Source organism: Crocuta crocuta, unplaced genomic scaffold (genome assembly GCF_008692635.1).
Source record: "Crocuta crocuta isolate KB4526 unplaced genomic scaffold, BGI_CrCroc_1.0 scaffold127, whole genome shotgun sequence".
Lineage (NCBI taxonomy): Eukaryota > Metazoa > Chordata > Mammalia > Carnivora > Hyaenidae > Crocuta > Crocuta crocuta.
Window position 1 is genome coordinate 4,920,783 of NW_027532008.1, and position 25,428 is coordinate 4,946,210.

At 45.5% G+C, this 25,428-nt stretch overlaps 2 protein-coding genes across 7 annotated transcripts in view; one reads left to right on the top strand and one right to left on the bottom strand.

Annotated features, from left to right (window-relative positions):
- NIPAL3 (NIPA like domain containing 3) overlaps positions 1-4,279 on the bottom strand; it is a 43,576-nt gene extending 39,297 nt beyond the window's left edge. The window contains exon 1 of the mRNA XM_077775845.1: positions 4,045-4,279. Coding sequence (XP_077631971.1) covers positions 4,045-4,137 — 93 coding nt within the window. The 5' untranslated portion in view covers positions 4,138-4,279. The remainder of the gene's footprint in view (positions 1-4,044) is intronic.
- A 5,659-nt stretch (positions 4,280-9,938) lies between these two features.
- The window catches only part of STPG1 (sperm tail PG-rich repeat containing 1), a 50,745-nt gene continuing 35,255 nt past the window's right edge, over positions 9,939-25,428 (top strand). For 3 of the 6 annotated variants that reach the window (XM_077775679.1, XM_077775675.1, XM_077775680.1), the window contains exons 1-4: positions 9,943-9,986; positions 12,365-12,475; positions 14,703-14,843; positions 25,251-25,369. In XM_077775679.1, the coding sequence (XP_077631805.1) occupies positions 14,771-14,843; positions 25,251-25,369 (192 nt within the window). In that variant the 5' untranslated portion in view covers positions 9,943-9,986; positions 12,365-12,475; positions 14,703-14,770. Of the gene's footprint in view, positions 9,987-10,161; positions 10,191-12,357; positions 12,476-14,702; positions 14,844-25,250; positions 25,370-25,428 lie in introns of those variants that run through there. The other 3 variants (XM_077775676.1, XM_077775677.1, XM_077775678.1) reach the window with 3 other exon arrangements.

Sequence of the window (25,428 nt, forward strand, 5' to 3'; positions counted from 1 at the left end):
GGGGGGGGGGGGCTCCTGCCCGTGGAGTATCTCAACTACCCGAGAAGGACCAAGATGTGGCCAAAGTCACAGGTGAGCAAGTGGCGGGGCCGGGCCCAAACAGGTCTTTCCAGCACTTTGGTCCCATATACATAGGTGAGGACACAGCGAGGCCTCCCAACGATCAGAAACCTTATATTACTAGGTAGACCCAATTGCGACATTTTGAAAACAAAAGGGGGCTCTATTAATATACGTGGACATGAGGCACAAGCCAGGACTTTCGGTCCCTGTGCTCACAGCGCAGCCTTTGAATGCGAAGGGCTCTGGCGAGCGATGGAGGGTGAGGGCAACACTATCAGCAGGCAGCAAGGTTTCAAACTCAGCTGCTTTCTTGGCGTGGCTTCAACAGACCTCAATGTCATGGGTGGGGCAGCAAAATCAAGGTCACTTCTCTCTCGGCTTCAGCTTCCCTGTGTGGACTTTGAAAACCAGCAGCCCTGGGCATGGGGGGGGGGGGAAGGGGGGGACTTCCTGCCTCTGTCACTTACTGCTGTGTGACCTCAGGGGAATTACCTTCACTCTCTGAGCCTCAGCTTCCCCTCTGAAAAATGGAGGGACTGTAAACTCTCTATAGGATTGTCATGTTACATGAAATAAGGTACACGTTGAAACAACACCTGGCATGTAAAAAAATACTAAAACAATTCTTGCTTGTTACTATTATTATTTTTACCATTTTTATTTTTTATCATCCCTACTCTTAGCAAGAGCTCTGAGGACCCTTTTGGCTCCAGCTACAACTCTGGACAAAAAGGAACAGTTTCCAGAAAAGCAGCCAAAGGTCACAGAGGCAGGAAACCTTGCCAGTGAAACCTCAGCTCAGATCTCTCATTCTAACATCTGCTTTACATCTGCCAATAAGAGCTTCTATTTAAATGTCACAGTGACAAGACCAGGCATCACTTGCTATTTAAACGGACGTCCCACAATCCCTTGGGCTTAAAACTGCCCACAGTTCGGTATAAATTGCATCCTGGCTTGCTCTGAGGGTTACTCATATTCAAATACAAGAGATGGAGCTGTTTGGCTAACCAGGCCCTGCTAGGGCTGTAACCTGGCCTCAGGCCAGCTCCCTGCTGCTTACCTTCTCCAGCAGGGGGGGCATTATCTTCCTCAGTGTTTGCCATTTCAATACTTAACACCCAGTGTCAGGGAGAGAAAGGGCCTTGTAGAGTGGTGAGCATGATGCCGACAGCAGGGGGTGACGGATAAAAAGCCAGGGCCTTGGCAATGCACACACTCAATTCCAATCCCAGCTTTGCTACCTATAGACTGTGTGGCCCCAGGGAAGTTAATTAACCTCTCTGTGTCACTGTCCTAATATGTAAAAGGGGATTGTGCTAATACCTACCTCACCGGGTCCTTGGAAGGGTTAGCATAGTCCCGGTCCTATAGTAAACACTCAACAAAAGTTAGCAGCTGCTATGATGACGATTACTATAGTGACTGGGAACTGGCTATGGAAGTGTGATAACGGATCTATATTTTCCCGCTGGGCAAGCTGCCAAGGGTGAGACCTGAGCTGGGAGAATAGGTGGTGTTTCTACCAGGGGCCGGGGCAGGCAGCCTCAGTTTCCTACACCTGTAAGTTCAGGTCATCCTTGGAACTGCCACGTAGGATGGATTTAAAATTGACCCACAGAGAAGTTGCGTGACTTCCCCCCAAGTTATAAAGACAGACCGGGAGAGAGCTGGGGTTTGGAGACAGGTCTCTCTGATTCTAAAGGCCATGCTCTCAACACCCCTCCTAGCTCTACTTTTGTATCAAATTCGTCCTGAAGGCTAAGGCACTGAAGCAAATAGCTTCCCCCACCTCCCTCCTAGATTGGAAACTCCTCCAGGGAAGAGAGAGCTCAATTATTCATACAGCTCCCCACCCCCTCCCCGGCATGCATGGATAGCAGGTGCCCAGCCGAAACGCCTATTTGCTAAATAGAAGAAACTGAGGCCTGACTCTTCCAGGCTGAGGCCAAGCCTCCAGTGCCAGCAACCCCTTGCGATGCTGCCTCCTGGGCAGCTGGCCTCGGCCTCTCTTTCACGGAACTCCTTCCCCCACCTCCGTCCGCCCCAACAACCAGGGCGGAGCGCAGCGCTGCCACTCAAACGGCTTGCTCCTAACTTCGCCTCATTGATAAAGTTGGACTTGGGCCCTCTTAATGTTTTCCTTGCCCCAAAGATAAGAGTCGATTTGCGGGCAGCCTGCCCAGCCCTTATAACCACTTTTCAGAAAGTCAAGTACAATGACCGCACACGGGAAACCGGTTTGCTGTGTGACTCCACCCGCCTGCCCACCACGGATTGGACCCGGGTGGACACCTGACCCCAAACTGGGCAATCAGGTCTTCCCTCTGTCAAAGGCGGGATAGGAGTTCCAATCCGTTCTAATCTCCGTTGCCCTTCTTGCCCCTGGTTCCGGGAGCTACCTCCTCGTCTTACAATAGTTTTCCCTTTTGTCTCAGCGCCTCTGAAATGGGTTTTTATTCCTTGCACCCAAAATTGCCTTAACAAAATCAAGGTGGAAGGAAACAACCTCAATCTCTAGGCACAATTAACTAGACGCTCCTCTGCTGTGTGCACCTGCATCTGCTCCTCTTTGTAACGCCCTGGCACTTCCTGGTCAAGCATAGAGTGAGGCACCTCCGGCATGCCTCCCATGTGGGCTGGGTGCTTTCTCATTGATCCACATGATTGGAGGGATGAGGTGATAGAGGAGGGTACTACTACCAGCATTCTACCCTTAAGAGAAGCTCTGAGAGGCTAAGCCATATGTCCAAGGGCACTTAGCTGGGAAGGAGCAGAGTAGGGATTCGAAGACTTGTCTTCTTCCCTTTATCCCACCTGGAACTTCAGTTAGCTCATAACTTTGTGCATGTCTCCCATCTCAATTCTGAAGCTTGTTGGTAGAGTCACCACGATTGACTGATTTATCTTTGCTCTGGCACTCAGAAGGTATTTCTATAATAAGTAACTGAGTTAATTTGTAATTAAAATGGAAACTTACTAGAAATCTCATCTGGGAGAGGGTTCTGTGTTTTCTTAGATTCTGTATCTGTTTATTTGGCATCCATCACAGAGCCAACTGTCTTAACTGTATTTTCGTGGGTTCTGTATTCTTGATGCTCTTGGCATCGCTCACCAGGCAGAGACCCAGGGCTAGTCAATCCTTAGAGACAGCAGGGCATCACGTGCTCTGGGATGTGCACTGTGGCACTGTTACACTTGCCCCGGATCAGAAACAACCTGAATATCCCATAGGCAATGTGTCCAGAAAGTTTTGATACAGCAACTCAACAGATTACTGGGCAATCATTCAAAAAGTATGCGTTAAATCATTACTCAGTGACGTGGGGAAATAACCCACAAATAGGACTAAGTGAAACAACCAAGATACACAACTTTCTGTGCAGTCTGATCCCAAAAGTGTTACAGCCAAAAAAGACAGGAAGGAAATGTGCTGAAATATGAAAAAAGCCCATCCCTGAGTAATGAGTAGGTGATTTAAAACAAATAAATCTTCTAAGTGGGAATATCTCCCTTTAAAAATATTTCTCAGGGCACCTGGGTGTGGCTCAGTTGGTTAAGCACCTGACTTCAGCTCAGGTCATGATCTCAGAGTCTGTGAGTTCAAGCCTAAGCCCTGCCTCAGGCTCTGTGCTGACAGCGTGGAGCCTGGAGCCCTTCGGATTCTGTCTCCACCCCTCTCTGTACCTCTCTGACTTACACCCTGTCTCTCTCTCTCTCTCTCTCTCTCAAAAATAAACATTAAAAAAATTTTTTTTAAATATTTATCTACCTTTCTCTTTTTATATCTTTCCCTAACCCCCTATCTTTATGTATTTCAAAGAGGGTTTCTTTCTTCCAGATTACCGATTCTCCTATACCAGTGCCTGTTTCTGCCACCAACAGGCATGCAGACCCTGGACATATCTGTCAGCCAGGGTGGATCGTATGTCACTCTCTTGTTAGAAAAACACATTTCAAAGCCAGAAAGAAAGCTCTTGCCTTGTAGGAGAAGGAGGCCTCGCTGCTGGGGTCTGCGCCGCTTGTGGGCGTGAGCGGGCGCAGCTGCAGGGCCGCACCGCGGGCTCGGTCCATGGCGCTAGGGGCACATTTCCTGGGGGCCGGAGCTGCCGCTAGGCGGGGCCGAACCCGGGGACCATCTCTCGCGGCCCGAGTCGCCTCCTTTCACGGCGGCCGTTGGAAGACTTCGAGGCTCTTCTGGCTGATTTACAGCCGCTCCCTCTCCTTCACCGCGAGCAGTGCCAGGTTCTGTCTCTCCCAAGCAGGCAGGAAAGGGCGCGAGTCTGTATCCTGGCGGTGCCCTGGGGTGGTGGGGAGGAACGTGAGAAATGCATGTACAATGAGCTTCGTTACCCGGGGAGAGGATGCTACGGGGACAAGACGCAGGCTGTCGCCATTTACAAAATTACATCATGCCTTTGGTCCTCTTGATAAAGACATAGCTCAGGGTGCCTGGGTGGCTGGGTCGGTTAAGGGGCTGACTTGAGCTCCGGTGACGGTCTCACGGTTGGTGACTGTGTGAGTTGGAGCCCCACATCGGACTGTGTGCTGACCGGCTCCACCTTGGAGCCTGGAGGCTGTTTCAGATGCTGTGTCTCCCTCTCTCTCTGTCCCTCCCCAGCTCACACTCTGTCTCTCTCTCTTAAAAATAAATATTAAAAATATNGGCTCAGTTGGTGGCGCATCTGACTCCTTTTTATTTTAATAGATTTTTTTAATGTTTATTTTTGAGACAGAGACAGAGGGTGAGTGGGGGAGGGGCAGAGAGAGAGGGAGTCACAGAATCCAAAGCAGGCTCCAGGCTCTGCGCTGTTAGCACAGAGCCCATGGCGGGGCTTGAACTCATGAACCCTGAAATCGTAACCTGAGCTGAAGTCGGGCACTTCACCAACTGAGCCACTCAGGCGCCCCAAGTGTTTGACTCTTAACTTCGGCTCAGGTTATAATCTCAAGGTTCATGGGATCGAGCCCTGCGTTGGGTTCTGCACTGACAGCATGGAGCCTGCTTGGGATTCTCTCTCTCTCTCAAAAATAAATAATTAGGGCTGCCTGGGTGGCTCAGTCGGTTAAGCGTCTGACTTCGGCTCAGGTNTCTCTCCCTCTCAAAAATCAATAAACATTAAAAAAAACCCAATTAAACAGTTAAAAAAATTTTTTTAAATAACCTTTTTGCTTCCCCTCTGCTTCTTTCCTCCTGTCATATCCTAATTGAAATCCTACCTTGTCCATTTCCCCTATGTAAGATGTAGAACACTGCCCCTGTCTCCCTCTCCAGGCCTCCAAAAACTATATCCCACTGTCATAAAAAAGGAACCACCTGTGTTCGACATCGGGACGAGAGAATGAGAAGAAAAGCTATCTTCACGGATGGCAGAAGAACTGGGCTGCTACCCGAGTGTCAGCCTAGCACGGGTGAGGGGCTGCTGGACCCTGGGAGAAGACCTATGTGACCAGACCACACTGCCTCTGGGAGCCTCAGGTGCCTCATCTGTAAAGTGGGGGTAATAATGTGGCTTCAAATAGGATCAGCAGTGACAGTAATTCCTGTTGATTTTATCGGACTGGTAGTTTCGATGCATGTCAAGCTTTTCTACCAAATAGAGAAGAATGATGAAGTATGCCCCTAGGGTTCTGGAAGGCATGGCCAAAACACCTTACCACAGTGCTCAGGGTTTCTTTGAGGTCTTCTTATAGTAAAAAAAAAAAAAAAAAAAAGCATACTAATTCGTATTCTACTGCAAAGTCTATGTTTATTTCAATTTAAAAAAAGTTATAATAGCTTTTGCTCTGTTATATGCTACCTGTTTGCCTTTGCCAAGTCATTTAACTTTCCAGGTGGTTTTCTCTGCTATCAAGTACAAATAATCAGATAATAACATTCCTACCCCAACAGGCTTGTTGTGAGAATTTGATGAGATGATGCCCATAAAATGCTGTGAGTAGCAAATGGCCAATGAATGGCAGCCATTATTATTAATTTTATTCTTATCAGCTTACGTATTTAATTTACCCACAAACATTCCTTTCTTTTGTGCCTTCTTGCTACAAATATTTATTGAGGTCTTACTATGTGCCAAATAGACACAGCCTCTGCTATGCCTCAAGCCTTCAGAAAGTTGTTCTTTGTCCTGCGACTTCCAGGTCCTTCTGTTAGCTAGCCCTACCCCCAGGAATGCTGGTTCCTGGTATGAGCAGCACAGTCCTATGTCACAGGGCTTAACACTGTCCAGCATCTAGGAGACACTAGATGCTGGGCTTAGCGCAGGGGCAGCCACGAAGACCATTTAGCCAGGGGCTCGCTTCGTTGAAGGGCCTCAAAATTAAACCATTGTTGCTCTCTCCAGATGAGGTGGTACATTCAGGAGATAGTCAATACCTGAATTGCATAGATATACATATATATGGTACCTATAATACACACCATATGTATACAATATATACAGGGTACACTCATCAATTTCATAACTCACATCCCATAAGCAAGCGTCCCTGACTGTAAAGACCTGTGAGTATTTGCAATCTTGTGAGAGGCATAATTATTCGTCACTATAGTTTTATGTGTGGGTGAAAAGCATTATTGGGTTAAGTGTATGTATTTGAATGCTTTGAATATGGTAGCCTTAGGAAGGAAGAGTGGCCCGGGGACAGACCTCCGAGACACCCTTAGAGGCTTTCCAGCTGGAGCTGAAGGGGCGCTGGAGCGCAAACTCTGGAATTTGCTGAATCCCCTGTGCATCCCTTGCCAAGATCTGGCCCAAGGCCTGGCATGCTGACGTCTGTATACACCTCCTGGCTGGCTAAACACAGGCCTGTTGAGCACCTGATGCAGTTCACAGTCAAGAATGGAATGGTTTACTCAGGCCTAATCAGCCACAACTCCAGAGATACAGCGTGCCCAGCCCCACCCACAGGATGTCAGAGAAAGCAAACTGGCCTTGGGGACATGCCAATGGGGTGATGGAAACCTAGGCCTCCTAACCCTCTTTGGACCAGCTACTTTGTTCAGGTGGGTTTCTGTATTTGCAATTGTTTGTGGTGGTGGTGTTACTGTCATTTAATTCGCTTTTAAAAAGCAGCTTCGCTCTCTGCCTCAGGAACGCTCGGGCCTCTGAGGCATCACCTGCAAAGACAGGAAGCTCTCCTTCGGCTAGACTTTGGACTAAAGGCTTCCTGGAGGGTGGGGGGTGGGNGCTCCCTGAGTAGCTCAGTAAGTTAAGCATCTGACTTGATTTTGACTCAAGTCATGATCTCACAGTTCGAGGGTTTGAGCCCTGAATCTGGCTCTGCACTGTCAGTGCAGAGCCTGCTTGGGATTCTGTCTCCCTCTCTCTGCCCCTCCTCTGCTCACGCGCTCACTCTCTCCCGCTCTCTCTCATAAATAAATAAACAATCAGAAAAGAAAATAAGAGCTTTGGAGGAGCTCTTTGCAAGTTGCCCTCCCTTGTAAGGCGCACATTCTTTGCCTAGTGATTCTCCTTTTCTGCCTTCAAAGCACTTTTCCAGGACTAACATATGTCCAAGAGGCAGGTGGCCAACCCTGTGTACCCAGCCACCCCTTAATTTTGAGGCCCTCACAGACAGCCGTGAGCACAGGGTCACTGACTCAAGAAATCAAAGATAATTCTAGGTGCTTGCTTCCATTCCTCCCCCAACCCCCCACTCCACCCTTTATCTTAATGAATTATTTCACCAACCCACAGAGCAGGTCAGAGAAGAGGATCACAGCCCATGGTTGCTAAGAGGAAGATTTGCATTAGAATTTGGCTCTATCTGAAAAAATAAATAAATACAATACGCTTTTTCCCACCACCTGACGATTCGCCTTCTGGCTGGTGAGCGCCAGTTACGCCAAGCCCTTTCCCTTTCCTGGGCTTTGGCTCACTAAAGGGTTACACGCTTCATTGTCCCCCCTCCCCCCCACATTGAGCTGGAAACTACAACTTCCAGCAGCCAGTGTAGATCAAGAATACCCACCCTCCCCCCGCCCCGCGCTCATTCCACCTGCTAACTCCACCATCTGCTATTGCCAGGAAGCTCGAGCCGGTGTGGAGAGGAATAATTTGGTCAAAGTTACTGCATTTCACTTCCTGATTTGGTAAAGCCTGCCATCACCTATATGAAGACACACCCATGGCCCCTGCAAAAAAGCATTCAGAGACAGCGAGACCCACACCTGGAAGGCTGGTGACACAAGAATAAAGGGTATTTGTAGTAGGGGGCGTTAGATGATTCCAAATGCATTCCCTTTCCCGAAAAACCAAAGGCTGATTTCAAGTCCCCCCAACAGGCTTCATCGCTACTCACCGGAGGCGTTTTCTCTAAGGCCCACCGATCGGAGGTTTCTGAGAAATGACTTGGACTCTTGGAGCAACCCGGACGCACAGCCTCCTTAATTCCTTCCCCAACTCGAGAGCGGCCGGGGTGCTGCAGTGTTTTGCTTTCAAAGGCCGCTCTGTGATTTGCCAGGCCGCCTGCCAGTCAGAAGCTGGCGGCGACTTCGTGCAAGCGAGTGGCTGCGAGGAAGGAATGGGCGGGACAGCCCCCGACCATTGGCTGTGCCGCAAAGCTTGCTTGAAGCGTAGGGGGCGAGCCTTGCGGAGGCGGCGCCCTCCTCCAGCCTTACGCTCACCTGGAGTGGGTCCCCTCTAGCGGCCGCACCAAGGACGTTGGGAAAAAAACCCCGCTGTCCCTTTCCGCTGTTCCAGAGAGCTCAGGTGACTGCTCACCTCTCCCTGCCCGACAGGGGGTCAGCCTGCCACAGTCCTGCCTTGCAATTCTTAGCGCTGCCTCCTGGGCTTGCTCCTGCTGTTCCTCCACTTTATGCTCTCGCCTTGTATTTAAATGCCTCACATTCCGCAAGACCCGGCTCCCCCCAAAGCCTTCCGGAGTATGCGGGGCCATATACATCTTCCCTTGCGGGCCCCCCAACACCTGTTAGCTGCGCCATATACCAACCCTCCCCGCACGTCCGCAGCTCTGCAATGCTTAAGGTCCTCCCGTGAGCCTAGCACTTGATGAATGCTTCCGAACAACTGTATGTACAGTAAGCAATAAATGTAGTCGACACGTGCATGGAGCTTACACTTTTTCATACACGCATCTCATTTCAGATCCTCGCAACAACCCCCTGGGAGGGACATGGAGCTCATGCCCTTTTCACAGATGAAGAAATGGCATTTGCGCAGAGACCCAAGGAGGAGAAAGTAGCCAGTTTGGGTTCAGATCTGGAAGCAGAGAGAGCTCAGAGGAAACATCTGAGAGCAGAACGAGGTTGGCATTTCGCAGGAACTGCCCATAGGAAAGCTGATTCGATCAAGATTTTTCTGGGGCGTGGGTGTTAGGAACCGCAATCAGAGGACCCGGCCAGGGATGACTTAAAACCTTTGGATTTCATCCTAGATTTGGGGGGGGGGGATTGGGGGTTCTGAGCTGGGGAGTCACAAGATTACAGGGACTGCCCTGTAGCTTGTAAAGAGAGGCACAAGGAACACTGTATGTCTGTCTGCCCTTGGATCGTCGCCCGTATCAATCCTGTTTTCTTTTATACACAGGGCATGGAGGACTGTTGTCTTAGGTTTATTCTTTTAACTAAGATTTCTGGGTAGGCAAAATTCTAAGGCTTTCGGTCTATTACAAGACATTTGAAGGATCACTTAGATAATCCGCTATTAAATTTCCCAATCCGTCCTGACTTAATTAACCTGAACCCTAAAATTCTGGCAGCTTCCCTGCGGGTTTGTTTTTTTTTTTTTGAAACGCCTCTGGCGATTGGCCAACAATTTTTCAAGCTAAAGAAACAGAGGAAACCATTGGCTAGTTACTCAGGAAGCGGGCTGAGGAAGGACTCTAGAATGTTAGGCGGTTGGTTGCCATAGAGATGGGGAGGCTGGGCAGGCGGATTCAGCCCAGGGGAACCCGACAAGGTAGGAGGCAGTTCTTGTCCAGGATCGGGTCGCGGGGTGGTGGGGAGGAGGACCTGGAGCACCCCATGGGACACCCACTGAGACCCCCGGCCTTCTGGGTGCGTGCGGAATTCTGCGGAGCTGGGAGATGCCCCGGGGCGAGAAGAAGCCAAGGTCGGAGGTGCTCCTTCCTGACGGCGTGCCTTCAGAGCCCCAGCTCAAGAGGTGATGATACCAGGGCGCGCCCTCCCCCGCGGAGCTCCTATGAAGGGCGTGGGCATCTGGCCCCCCTGCCTCTGCCCCTGGGAGTGTACCGATGGTTGGAAGCTCTGCGCTGGGCAGTGGGTGGGCCACCAAGGGCTGAGTTCTAACCCCAGGTCCTCCCCAGCACCTTGGGTGTCCCTCAGCAAAGTCTTCCCTGCTCTGGGCCTCAGTTTCTCCATCTATAAAATGAAAGGGTGAGACTGGAATTTAGCAGTCACTAGTGGGCTGCTAAAGGTCCTTCCAGCTCTCTGACACACTTTCTCAGTTCATGAAAAAATATTAACTGTATTATTTTCCCAAGAGGGCTTTGAAAAGTGTAAAATACTTTCAAGATGCACTTTCAAGTTAGCATCATATGCAACTGAATGTGTAAAAATCTCATATAGTCAAAAGTACTCAAATACTATAAAATTCCATATACAGTAACAGTATATATGATTTAGTATATATTGATATATGCCGCACATTAATATGCGTGTATAGATGTATAAAATATGTGATAATACCATAACATAAATGCTAAAGGGTTTTTCCCCCCTAACATGTAGTAGAATGAAGATACACCTGTATTTATAGTCAAGTGAGTTAAATCCTCATAGAATTGTGGCTCAGAAAGAAGAGTAGTATTATGAACACATCTATATGCACTATGACTAGAATACGTCTACCCCTAGCATCCATTCATTCCACAAATGTTATTGAGCAGCTACTATGTGCTAGGAAGCAGATTGGGGATTCAATGATGAATGTTCTATAGGAAGACCATAAACAAACAAATACATATAAAATATGAGGCTGGGTAGTGAAAAATGCATCGAGAAACATAAGAGGATGCTGGAGAGAGAGGGGTGGTGTCCTGTAGGAGAGAGTGGTTAAGGAAGACATCCCTAAAAGTTTGAGGAGAGACCTGGATGAATCTGGTGACAGGGCCAGAAGATGATGCCCAGAAGAGGGAAGGGAAGAATCCACACCCTACAAGGAGGTATTGCGGAGGCTGCAAAGGGCCCATGTCTTTTGGTAGTGGGATTGGACGGCTGCCTTCAAATACTTGAAGAATAGTCCTATAGAATGGTGGCTTTCACACTTTTGGAATGTGACCCATGCTAGAAATGCACTTTATGTTGCCACCCAGCACACACACATACACATGCCAACAAAAAGCTCATGAAAGACTGTGGGCTGTGACCTGCATTTTGAAAATCACCAGTATGAAAAGCGGGTGAGATTTAATCCAGGCTGATTCCAAGGGGCAGAATGATGTGAAGGTGGGGGAGAGGGGGATGAATCAGCTTTGATACAGGCAGGAACTTTCTAGTAATTAGAACCACCCAACAGTGAAGAAGCTTCAGGACTGAGTCCTCAGGAATTTTCAAACCGAGTCCTGGGAAAGCCCAGCATTCTGCGAAAATGCAACAGCCTCAAATATTTGCTTTTGAAAACTATATGCGGTATCGTAATTAGAAAAAAAAAAAAAAAAAAACCTAACCGTGCGCACTCAAGGAGGCTAAATGTCAAATTTTAGCATGTTAACACTCAGTGTGTGCTCCTTCGAGGTTATTATAAGTGGATAAGGGTGAGCAGAAGTCAGACTTCCGAGGTTCAAAGCCCGATTCCACCTTTTACTCTGGTGTGACCTTGCGCAAGCCACCTAACCCCTCTCTCTAAATGCCTGTTTTCTTATCTATAAAATGTGGATAAAACCTCACTGGATTATTATAAGGACAGCATGAAGTATTCCATTCAAGCTATTTAGGATCGTAAGGGCTCAATAAATGATCGCTCTTATTTTAAGCTGTTAATATACTATCCCTGTGCATATGTCAAAAACTAGTATGAATAAAAGCCTACGGTAGGCCTGGCAGCAGCATCTACTTCATCACAGGGGTCATTGTATTTAATCCATAAGCACCTTGAGAGGAAAAGTACCGTTCCCATTCTCAGTTCACGGAGGGGGCAATCGGTTCAAAAGATTAAGTGTCTCATCTAGAATCAGGACTAGTAAGTGGCAGAGTACATACAACCTTGAACCCAGGACTGGATACTCTTGATTACTGGTGCTCACCTGGGACTTCCTTAAACACAGGCCATTGATTTGGAAGGTGGTGTATCTTCATTACTCTTTTTTGAGATTCTAGGCCCTTGATGTCTTGTCATGAACAGTTCTACCAGGACGTGCACCCGTAAGGCACATCTGGGCAGGGCTCTGTTCAGACCTGGGCTGCACCTGCTCTCGTCCGGCTTCACAGGTATGCGGTGCCAAGGCTCGCAAGCATTACGAGCAGTGTTGACTTTAGGTGGTAGGATTATGGATTGTTTCAGAAAGTCTTTTTAATGTCTTATAGCTTCCAAAAATTTGATAAGGTGCCCATACCACCACTATAATAAGAATCTTAATTTTTTTCTAAACACCCATAATTCTACACATTAGTTCATTTTTATTTTTTATCATTTGTTTCTTAACTTTTTTATTTGAGTGTAGTTGACGCATGATGTTACATTAGTTTCAGATGTATAATACAGTGTGATCCCACAAGTTGAAACATTAAGCTATGCTCACCCATTAGTGCATTTTTGTTTTATTTTATGTTTTTAATGTTTGTTTATTTTTGGGAGAGAGAGAGACAGAGTGAGAGCAGGGGAGGGGCAGAGAGAGAGGGGGACACAGAATCCAAAGTAGGCTCTAGGCTCTCAGCTGTCAGCACAGAGCCCAACGTAGGACTCAAACTCACAAATTGTGAAATCATGACCTGCGCTGAAGTTGGACGTTTAACCAACTGAGCTGTGCAGGCGCCCTCCCATTAGCGCATTTTTAAAATAAGAGTTTTCTTGTAGCTAGGGAAATAGACGGTAGAAGAAGTACTAAGTACTTAGTAGAAGTACTAAGACAACAACACAGCACTCTGGGGTGGTGAGTAAATGGTGGCTGCTTTTATATATCCTGGAAGACATTTTTATACTGGAGTAGATGGTTTTGCTGTGAGCATTATTGATTTCTATTGCTCCGAATCTCTTCATTTCTTGGAGCGCATTGCCAATAACTCTATTAAAGGTTAAAATTTCAGTGCAGATCATCAACCAGGAAAGATTGAGAATTCCTGCTGAGAGAGAATCAGGTAGAGAACAAATACTGAAGGTGAAAAGGATTGGTTGAGCACGCCATCATTCATTCAGTCCTCCATTTGTTCGGAAATGACCTAAGTTCTTTGGGGGAAAAATAAATGAGCAAAATAGAACTCAAGTCTGTCCACAAAAGATTAACTGCTATGGAGATTGAATCATGCTCCTGCTGTTAACCTAAAATATAGACAGACATGAGGCAACTGGTTTTAGACATAAGACAACAGGTAACTTAGTGTAGCAATTCTTGAGAGAAGGGAGATAAGGTGGGCCCTGCAATTGCCCAAGGTTAGTGCTGGGCGCAGTTTCCAGGCCACAGTTTAGTGGGGGGAGGTGGGTACCCTCAAAAAAAGCCCAGCTTTCTGGGTTGGTGAGATAAAAATCAGTTTAGGACGACCAGAGAGGTTGGAATTGGTTGGAATTTATAGGGTAGAATACCACAGAGGAGGGGCCTCCACAGATAAAGTTCAGAAATAGTTCAGAACCTGAGTGGTTCAGTCGGCTAAGCGTCCAAATTTGACTCAGGTCATGATCTCACAGTTCCTGAGTTGGAGCCCCAGGTTGGGCTCTGTGCTGACAGCTCAAGACCTGGAGCCTGCTTCAGATTCTGTGCCTCCCTCTCTCTCTGTTCCTCCCCAGCTTGTGCAATAATAATAATAAAGGAATAGGAAGAAGTTTCTTCTCAAGTATTTGACTGATTGGTGATGGCTGTGACAATGAGATACTACTATACAACCACCAGAATGCCTAAAAATGAATAAAACTTACCAAACAAGTATTGGTCAGGATGTGTAGCGATTGGAACAACTTACTGGTACAGGGACCAACTCGGAAGAATCTTAAAAGCAATGAGCTATGTGAAAAAAGAGAGTCACAAAATGGTATATATGATTACATATATATGACATTCTAGAAAAGGCAACTATGGTGACAGAAAGTAAAGCAGTGGTTGCCAGATGCCAGGGTTGGGAGGGCACTGATGGCAAAGAAACATGGGGAACGTTTGGGGATGATAGGTGTATTTATGTGTTTCTTGCAATGGTATTTGACACAATTGTAAAACTGAATCGTACACTTAGAACTGATGAATTAGTTTGGATGTCACTTATCTCAGCATGGATAAATTTATAAAATCCAGGCCTTCAGTAGCTCTGTAAGCAGCGTCAACAATGAACACTTTCAGAGTTCCTGTTACAGGCAGTGCAATGTGCTTGGGAGTTAGGGTCCTCGAACTTGGGAAATCTCAGCCTCTACCCATAAGATTCCCCAGGCTACCCTGCAGGTACCAGAACCCAATCAACATCGTTAACAGGAATGTGAAACACTCCCTACACATGCTGTATTTTGCTGTTTCAGGTGCTTAGAAGAGCATGTGGTAGAGTTTTTCATCCAACAAATGGAACACATCGCAGAACTTTGCTAAGATGGACAACTCAACAGACAAAGCCCAGCGCACTGGCAAAAACTATCCCAGCAAGGCCAGCAAAGTACTGAAAGGTCTTGTGAACTCAATAACAGATGTCTTTGAGGGGTGGAGAGAGCTCTCGACACATCAGAACACATTTTAGAGGAATATAGTAATAGTAAACCCTGGGTCATACCCTCAAGGCTTTCCTTACGTGGTTCTTCCCCGCTTCCTAATATGCTGGTTTCCAAGGGACTATGAAAACAAAGGATGGGGTGGGGGGAAGAGGAAGTCTATTCAACACACTTGTTATTTCCATGTCTCTGGTAAGAATCTCAGTCCTCACATTTAGATGTGTAAAATGATCTTACTTTCTGTATTCCTAAAATTAACGCAAGGCCCCATTCTGCCGGCTTGTTGGGAAGTTTAACTCCATACATTATGGGCACAAATCCCATGTCCTCGTTGTTTCAAGTTTTGGACCTTTCTCCTGAGAAAGAGGTGATGGGATGGCTGTGTGGGGGAGGGGGAGGAGCACTCAGGTCATTGCTCAGCGTGCCACACGGGTGAGTGGCAGTCCCAGCCTCCCTGGTTTTGTTTGTGTGCACAAATTGTGGACCACACCTGGGGTTTAGGAATCATTGCTGGGGCTGGAAACCTCATTCCAAGATCTTTATTCTACCACTTTTTCTTTCTTTTGGGGTATTTCCACCTCCCCAGTGGGCTTCTAGAATCCCTGATGCTCTCCAATCCCAACCAGACCTCTCTTTCTTCCTCCCATCCTTTGATTTTGTGCTCTCTTTTTCTTTTCTTTGAAACATAATACATATTCAGAAAAAGCACACCAATCATAGTTACACAGCTTAATGGATATTCACAATGAAAACACCACCTACGGAATCACTGTCTCAGACCAAGACATAGATTCTCAACAATAACCCCAAAGTCCCATCTTGTCCCTTTCCCCCTCTCTGCAGAAGTAAACACTACAGCTATCCTGACTTCTAATGTCATTAACTACTTTAGGCTGTTTTGGAACTTTATATAAATTGGAATCCTACAATATGAACTTTTTTCTCTCAGGCTTTTCTCACTCATGTTTGAGGGATTTAACTTCGTGTTTCCTGTATCAGTGATTAGTTCATTTTCGTTGCTATCAAGTTTTTCTTTGTTTGACTATGCCACAATTTATTTATCCATTCTACTATAGAAGGGCATTTGGTTTGTTTCCAGTTGGGGGCTACTATGAATACAAGATTTTTAAACTATGCCTGTACGTGTTTTGGACACATATATGTATGGATGTTGTCCATACCTTGGAGTAGAATTGCTGGGGCCTAAGATGTGTTTATGATCAGCTTAGACAATATCAACATTTCTCCAAAGTAGTTTTGTCAATTTCACTTCTTTAAAAAAAATTTTTTTTAAATGTTTCTATTTATTTCTGAGAGAGAGAGAGAAACACAGAGTGAGCAGAGGAGGGTCAGAGAGAGAGGGAGATACAGAATCTGAAACAGTCTCCAGGCTCTGAGCTAGCTGTCAGCACAGAGCCCGATGCGGGGCTCGAACCCACGAACCGTGAGATCATAACCTGAGCCCAAGTCATGGGCTCAACCGACTGAGCCACCCAGGCACCCCTGTCAGTTTCACTTCTTGACCAGCAATGTATGAGAATTCCAATTGCTCTACATCATCACTGACCTCTTTCACACATCGTGGTTTTAATATGCATTGCTCTTTGATCAATGAGATTGAGCAACTTCCTTATGTTTGTTGACCTTTAGAATATTCTCTTTGGAAGTGTGATTGTTCAAGGTTTGTTTTTTGTTTTTTTTGTTGTTTTTTTTTTACCATTTTTTTCCTATTGGATTTTTCTTATTTAAAAAATTATTTGGATGTCTATTTATTTTTGAGAGACAGACAGACAGACAAACAGAGCAGGAGTGGGGGAGGGGCAGAAAACAAGGGAGATACAGAATCAGAAACAGGCTTTAGGCTCCAAGCTGTCAACACAGAGCCTGAAGTGAGGCTCAAACCCCCGAACCATGAGCCCAAGTCAGACACTCAACTAACTGAGCCACCCAGAAACCCCTGGATTTTTCTTATTTTTAAGAGTTCTTTAAACTGTTCTAGAAATGAGTCCATTTGTCACCTACAGGTAGAGTAAATATCTTTCAGTCAGTGATTTCCCTTTCTGCTCTCAATTTTAATATAGCCCAATTTATCAGTCCTTTTCTTTTTAGTTACTGTGTATGTCTGTCCTATTTGAGAAATCTTTGCCTAGCCCCAAATAATTTCTTCTAGAAACTGTATGATTTTACCTTTCACATCTAGACCTGCAATTCGGTTGGAATTGTTTTTGTGTATGGTATGAAGCAGATGTGCAAGTTTGGTGTTTTCAATATCCATATCCAAGTGACCCCGCATCGTTTATTGAAAGGCCATTCTTGGGGTACCTGGGTTGCTCAGCCAGTTGAGCCTCTGACTCTTGATTTTGGCTCAGGTTCTGATCTCACGGTTCATGAATTTGAGTCCCCCCCTCTGGCTCTGTGGTGGCATTGCGGAACCTGCTTGGGATTCTCTCCCTCTTTTCTCTGCTCCTTCCCTGCTTGTGCATGGACACACGCTCTCTCTCTTTCTCTCTTTCAAAAATGAACAAATATACTAAAAAATTAAAAAAAAAGGAAAGACCATTCTTTATCTACTACTCTGCAGCTCTATCTTTGCTATAAATCAGGTATCCATGTATATGCAGGTCTACTTCTAGATTCTTTATTCTGGTCAATTACATAATACAGTCTTAATTATTATAACTTTATAACAAGTCTTTTTAAATATATTCTTTTAAAAAATGTTTTTAATGTCTATTCATTTTTTGAGAGACAGAGCACTAGCAGGGGAGGGGCAGAGAGAGAGGGGGACACAGAATCCAAAGCTGGCTCTGGGCTCCCAGCTGTCAGCACAGAGCTCAATGCGGGGCTCAGACTCATGAACTGCAAGATTATGACCTGAGCTTAACTGACCGAGCCACACAGGAACCCCACACAAGTCTTTTAAAAAAATGTTTGTTTATTTATTTTGAGAGAGAGAGAGAGAGAGAAGGAGTATGAGCAGGGGAGGGGCAGAGAGAGAGAGAAGCAGAATCTCAAGCCGACTCTGCACAGAGCCTCATGTGGGGCTCCATCCCACAAACCATGAGATCATGACCTGAGCCAAAATCAAGAGTCAGATGCTTAACCAACTGAGCCACCCAGGCGCCCCTATAATAAGTCTTTAATGTAGCAGTATAAATCTTTCAACCTTGTACTTTATCTTGGTGACTCTTGGCCCCGTTGCATTTCCATATAAATTTTAGAATCAACTCATTAATGTCCTAAAAATAAAAGTCCTTACTGCCATTTTGATTTGGGTTGCATTGATTCTAGCAATTGATTTGGGGATAACTTACATCTCAATAATGTTGATTTATCCCATCTATGTGCATTTCTTTGAGGTCTTCTTAAATTTTTTTTCAAAAATGTTTTACAGCAGGATGCCTGGCTGGCTCAGCTGGTATAGCATGAGACTCTTGAACTTGGGGTTGTGAGTTTGAGCCCCACATTGGGTGTGGAGATTACTTAAAAATAAAATCTTAAAAAAGAAAACGTTTCAAAGCTCTCCGTGTACAGGTCATGTGTATCTCCTTTATGCCTTCTAGGCATTTGATGTTTATATCTGTTATAAATGGTAACATTTTGATTTCATTTTCTAATTGTATCCTGGTGTAGAAATAAAACAAATTGACTTTTGTATCTTGACCTTGATCCTAGTGACCTTACTAAATTCAGTGATTACCCCTTACAGGTTATCTATAGATTCTTCTCAAATTTTTCCACGTATAATCTTGGCATCTGTAGATAATGACATGTTTATTTCTTCCTTTCTGATCCATGTTTATTTATTTTTCTTCGCTCTTGTACTGAGGAGAGTCCTTCAGGAGAATATCGAAGAGAAGTTATGACAGCAGTTGCCTAATTTCATGGTCTGTCTCAGGAGAAAGCTTTTAATATTTCATTATTCAGTATTACGTTTACTACAGGCTTTTGTGATAGACAGCTTTTATCAGATTAAGGAAATTTGCTTCTATGCCTAGTTGGCTAGGTCTTTTTTTAATCCTAAAAAGATGTTAGATTTTATGAAATGCTTTCTCTATGTACTCAACAGATAACTTCACCAAAAAAGGATGCGCAGATGGCAAATAGCATAGGAAGAGGTACTCGGCATCATTAGTCATTATGAGTATGCAAATGAAGATCACAGTGAGATACTACACACCCCACAGGATGGCAGAAATTAACAAGATTGCCTATTGTTAATGAGGCAATGAAGGACGTGGGGACCAGGGACCCAGGGACCCAGGGACCGGCACTCTCATACACTAGTAGCGGAGACTTACAAAGGCACAGCTTTGGGAAAGAGTTTGGCAATTTCTTTATTTTTATTATTATTCTTAATGTTTATTTTTGAGAGAAGAGAGCATGAGCAAGAGAGTGGCAGAGAGAGAGGGGGACAGAGGATCTAAAGCGGGCTCTGTGCTGACAGCAGTGAGCTGGATATGGGGCTCGAACTCACAAACTATGAGATCATAACCTGAGCTGAAGTTAGATGCTCAACCAACTAGGCCACTCAGGCGCCCCTGGCAGTTTCTTTACAAGTTAAACATCTGATCCAGCCCTTCCACTCCTGAGTATTTACCCAAGAGAAATGAAAATGTATGTCCACTCATTCATTTGTATGAGGACTTGCAACGGAATGGAGATAACAGTTTTATTTGTAGTACTCCCAGACTGGCAACACCTCAAATTCCCATCCACAATGTATTCATAATTGTCACATTTCTATATAATGAAATGCTACTCAGCAATAAAATCAATGAACCATTGATACTTCAACAACATGGATGAATCTCAAAATAATTATGCTAAATGAAGGAAGCCGACAAAAACGAATACCTACCATATGACTCCATTCTGCATCTACTGAGATGATCATATGATTTTTCTTTTTTAGTTGGTCAATATAGTGAATGACATTGACTTTCAAATGTTAACTTATCTTGGCATTCCTGAGATAAACTCCACTTGGTCATGACGTATTGTCTTTTTTCTTTTTTTATATGTTGTTGGATTCACTTTACTAAACATTTTCTTTAAAAAGTTTTTATATGTTTATTTATTTTTGAGAGAGAGAGAGAGACAGAGCACAAGCAGGGAAGGGGCAGAGAGAGGGAGACACAGAATCCGAAGCAGGCTGCAGGCTATGAGCTAGCTGTCAGTACAGAGCCTGATATGGAGCTCAAACTCACTAGCTGTGAGATCATGACCTGAGCTGAGGTTGGACACTTAATCGATTGAGCCACCCAAGTGCACCCAAATTTTATAAGAATTTCTGTTTGTATGTTTATGAGGGTTATTGATCTGTCGCGGTTCCCCTCCCACCCCACAATGACACTGTCTCATTCTGGTATTAGGATGATGCCGACCTCCTAGAGTGGATTGGGAAATGTCTTTTCCTCTTCTATTTTCTGGGATAGATTATATAGAATCGATAGGTGGAGCTGTTCTATAAATGTAAATCAGGTCAAGTTAGGTAATAGTATTATTCAAGTCATATGTATATATATATTTAAGATTTTATTGTTAAATAATATCTATATCCAACATGCAGCTTGAACTCACAACCCCAAGATCTCTAAGAGTCCCAGGCTCTACTGACTGGGTCTGCCACGTGCCCCCAAGTCTTATATATCTTTATGGATCTTCTACCTACTTGCTCAAATTATTGAAGGAGGAACTTTTAAATCTGCTATAACTGTGGAATATTCTATTTCTTCTTATAGTAAATCAGCTTTTATTTTGTGTATTTGGAGTTTCTTGTTATTGAATACTATATCAGTATTTAGGCTTGTATTGTTCTCTTGAGGAATTGACTTCTATATGGTTCTGAAATGACCCTCTTTATTGCAGGGGATTTTTTTCTCTGAATTTGGCTTTGTCTGATATTAATATCTAGATATTAGTGCTAACATAGTGTATCTTTTCCCATTCTTTTATTTTTAACCTATTTCTTGGATTATATTTCTTATAGGCAGCATATAGTTGGGTCTTTCTTATCCAATTTGACCAGCTCTGTCTCTTGATTGGGCTGTTTAGGCTCTTGAAATTTCACGTGAACATTGGTGTGTGGGTTTCAGTTTACCATCTTGCGATTTGTTTGCTATTTGTCTTATCTAAGCCTTATTTACTTTTTCTGTCACCTTCTGCACTGATTATTATTTTTGTTTCTATTTTATCTCCTCTGTTGGCTTACTAGGAATAATTCTTGGGGGCACCTGGCTGATTCAGTTGGTGGAGCATGCGACTCTTGATCTCAGGGTTGTGACTTTGAGCCCTGCATTGGAGTAGAGATTATTTTAAAAATAAAATCTTAAAAAAAAAAAAAAAAGGAATAACTCTTTACAGTGTTTTCTTAGTGGCTGCTTTAGAAGAAGGGTTGGCAAACTTTGGCCTTTGGCCAAATCTGACCTGCTGCCTTTTTTTTTTTTTTTAAATAAATGTTGGTTTTGATTGATGGTTTATCTTCTCCTTAGGAATTGCATTTCTTTTCCTCTTTGCATGCCTGTTAATTCTTAATTGAACAGCGTATATTTTTCATCCAATCTGTTGCGTGCTGGATCCTTTTCCCGTCCTGTAAATTCTTGTGCTTTGTTCTGGGATGCAGTTAAGTTACTTGGTAACAGTTGGAGTTTTTTAAGTTAAGAGTTAGCTGGGACCGGAGCAGCCTTGAGTCTAGGGTTGATCTTGCTCTATTTCGGAGGCAGGCCTCTGCACATTCTCGGTCCTGGGAATTACAGAGCTTTCCCCTCTGATGTGTGAGCACAGGAGGCCTTCCTGGTTTGGCGTAAGCTATTCCTGCACCGCTGTTCAGGTATTACTTCCACTTAATTCTTTCGGCTGGTTCTTCCCCAGCCTTGGGCAGTTTTCTTGCACATGTATCCTGAGCAAAACTCAGGAAGCTGCCGGAGGGGACCCAGTGCCTGTCTCCAGAGCTCCCTCTCTGGGGAGCTCCCTTCTTGGATTCTCTGCTCTATCAGCTCTCACCACCTGGCCTTTCTGGGCTTTCGGATTCATTTCTTCAACTCAGGAAGGCGGCCAGGCTCCCCCTGGATTCCTCCATCCCGTGCCGCAGCCTGGAAAGTTCTCCAGGCAGTAAGCTGGGGGCAATCCTAGTGTGCACCCATTTGCTTCCCATTTCTCGCGGATCCCCATCCTTCGTTGCTTCGTGTCCAGTGTCTTGAAAACCATCACTTGCTGTATGTTGTCCATGTTTAACTTTTCTTTCCCCAGCTAGGAGGGCTAAGCCAGCCCCATTTTGGTTGGAAATGGAAGTTCAATGATCTGGAATGGTTTTTTAAAAATCTTATTTTGGGGGGAGCCTGGGTGGCTCAGTTGGTTAAGCGGCAGCTGCCTTCGGCTCAGGTCACGATATCACAGTTTGTGGGTTTGAGCCCCACATTGGGCCCTTTGCCATCCATGCAGAGCCCACTTCAGATCCTCTGCCCCCCTTTCTCTCTGCCCTTCCCCTCTTTGTTCTCTCTCTCTCTCTCAAAAATAAATAAATAAAGAAAGAAAGAAAGAAAGAAAAATGTTTAAAAAGATAAATAAAAACCTTATTTTTTCTGGCTCTTCTCAAGAGGGTGGGTTTCATACAGGTGGTTCCACCATAGCCAGAAGCAAAAGTGATCTTTTAATTTTAAGTGTTTATTTATTTTGAGAGAGAGAGGGAGGGAGAGGGAGAGCACGAGCAAGAAGGGGAGGGGCAGAGAGAGGGAGAGAGAATCCCAAGCAGGCTCCATGCTTGTCAGCACAGAGCCCAGTGTGGGGCTTGAACCCATGAACTGTGGGATCATGACCTGAGCCAAAACCAAGACTCAACAATTAGCTGACTGAGCTGCCCAGGCACCAGGAAAGTGATCTTCTTTTTAGTCAGGAAGGTTTTTTCCTTTCCCAGGGGAAATGCCCTTCCTTTTGCCTAGGAAGGAAGGAAGGAAGGAAGGAAGGAAGGAAGGAAGGAAGGAAGGAAGGAGAAAGAAAGAAAGGAAAGAAAGAAAAGAAAGAAAGAAAAGAACCCCCTTTCATTGCTGCTTCCTCTGCAAACTGTCTCACTTACTTTATGGACTTTTAGAAAACAAAAGCTAGGAAGCCTTGCATCTACTCTTTTCTGATTTGCTCTCTAGTTCCCTTAAAGAAAAAAATACATAGCCATCCACCTACTAAATGGGGGTGGGGAGAGAAGGGAGGTGAAGAATAAATACATCATAGATTTATCTCTTGGGTGTTTTCTAACCAAACATTTCTTCTGCTTCCTTTACCTGCTTCCTCCTCAAGCCAAGCAAATTAGGCCAGATTGTGCCTTCCCATTATTCCATCCACTGGTCTGCGGGGTCTGACTATGGGCCACACGCAGGAAGAGGAGGCACAACTGGGACCTTCAGAGCCTCGGCTCATTAGACCAGCGGGGTTCAAACCCCAGCGAGGTGTTTTCACTTAAGGGCTCGTGTGTGATTTGGGCGAGTGACTTCACCTAAGCCTCAGTTTCCTCATCTGTACAGCTTGTTCCCAGCAGCACCTCCTGAGGGGTCCCTGTGGGCATTGGGTTTCCGAGTCTGAAAAGCAGTTTTGTGTTTCCAAAAATTCAGAGATTAAGAAATGGGCCTCAAAGACAGTTTCTGTGCAACCTCCCCCCCAACTCTAACGCATCCCTCCTTCTTTCTGTCTCCTGGCTCTCTTTTTCCGACTTCCGCACGCATTTTCTCTGTCCACGTTGGGACTTGGACGTTGAGACAACGTGGCTCAGGGCTGTGCACATCTGCAGAGTCAGGGTGGACCCCCCTCCAAAATTCAGCTTCAACATCAAGATGGGTGATGTTGCACTCTCACATAATGAGGCTTTCTGGGGAGCGCAGGGTGTGCCTCCTAAACTGGCCCCAAAATGGCTGAGAGAACCATAGGGGAGAGACGCACTTGGGCTTTTATGGTGGGTAGCTGGTGGGGCTGGAGCGAGGGCAAGGGCTGGTATGGTTTGAACTTCCAGCGGGCACCAAAGCGGAGAACCTCCAGGCCTTTTCCTCAGTTTGCCCAGTGTGCAGCAGCGGGGTGTGTGTGTGTGTGTGTTGGGGGGGTGCTGAGGCTTACAAGCGGTGAGTCCCACGTCGAAAACAAGTCATGATCTATTAACACTCACGGGTTGGAGTCTGTCATCAGTCTGCTGTGCAGACAGATGTCACACGTGGAGCCTTAACCGTTGTCTCTCATGTGAGACATTGTCCCAGCTGTGGGGCGGGGCGGAGGGGAGCGGGGACTTACGTATCATTTCTACGTCACAACCCAGACATCTACCATTTTTAGTGGATTGTCTACAAATGATGCCCTCATGCTTTTTAACCGCACGGCTGCGCAAAGCAGAAACCGAAACTCACACCCGGCTCGCACGGTGCCCCGACGGCCAGCCCGGCTCCGGATTTCCCCGCGTCTCCGGGTTTTCCGCGCCTTGCAGCCGTGTGAGCCCGGCTCCTCTTCCTAGCTGCTGCAGAACGGCTTTGGGGCCCCTTCCTGCGCGACAAATCTGTCTTCTCTATCAGATCCTTCCTCTTCCCTGGGACAGTAGGCTTCAGTGATGTGACCAAGTTGCCGGTTAGGGGAGAGGGGATGCTTAATTATCAAGAGGGAGAGAAAGTGAAAGAAGTATTAAAAAAAAAAAAGTTACATGTTTATCTCCCATCAAAGGTGAGTTCCTCTCCTATTCCATTTAAAATAAGACTTTAAGGAGCACCGGGCTAGTTCAGTTGGTGGAACATGAGACTCTTGATCTCAGGGTTGTGAGTTTGAGCCCCACGTTGGCTGTGAAGATTACTTAAGAATAAAATCTTGGGGTGGGGACCGGGTGGCTCTGTTGGTTGAGCCTACGACTTCAGCTCACGTCATGATCTTACGGTTCGTGAGTTCAAGCCCCGCATCAGGGTTGCTGCTGTTGGCAAAGACCACTTCAGATCCTCTGTCCCCCGCCCCATCCCCCCCACCCCCTGGCTCGTGCTCTCCCTCAAAAATAAACATTTAAAAAAAATAAAATCTTCGGGTGCCTGGATGGCTCAGTCAGTTGAGTGTTCCATTCTTGATTTGGACTCAGGTCACGATCCCAGGGTTGTGGGACTGAGCCCTGTGTTGGGCTCCTTGCTGAGTGTGGAGCCTGCCTGAGATTCTCTCTCTCTCTCTCTCTCTTTCTCTCTCTCTCTCCCCCTCCCTCTCTCCCCCTCCCTTGCTTTCGTACTCTCTCTCCCTAGCTCTCTAAAAAAATAAAAATAAAAATATTGAAAATAAAATAAAATAACACTTTAAAATGCTCTTTGTTTTGTGCCTTTGTCAATTCTCCGTGCTAATTTTTATTTTGTTTTTGTTGTTCAGGTTTTACTGCCGCATATCCAACACAAGCCTCCATTCCTTTTAAAAAACAGATTTCAGCACTTCCAGAATCAGAAAAAAAGGGATTCAATAGTCAAGCCCAAAGATTTTATTATAAAAAGGTAATGACATCGTCTTAGAGACTATACTTTCAGTCTGGGTTTGAGCTCCGGGTACGGCA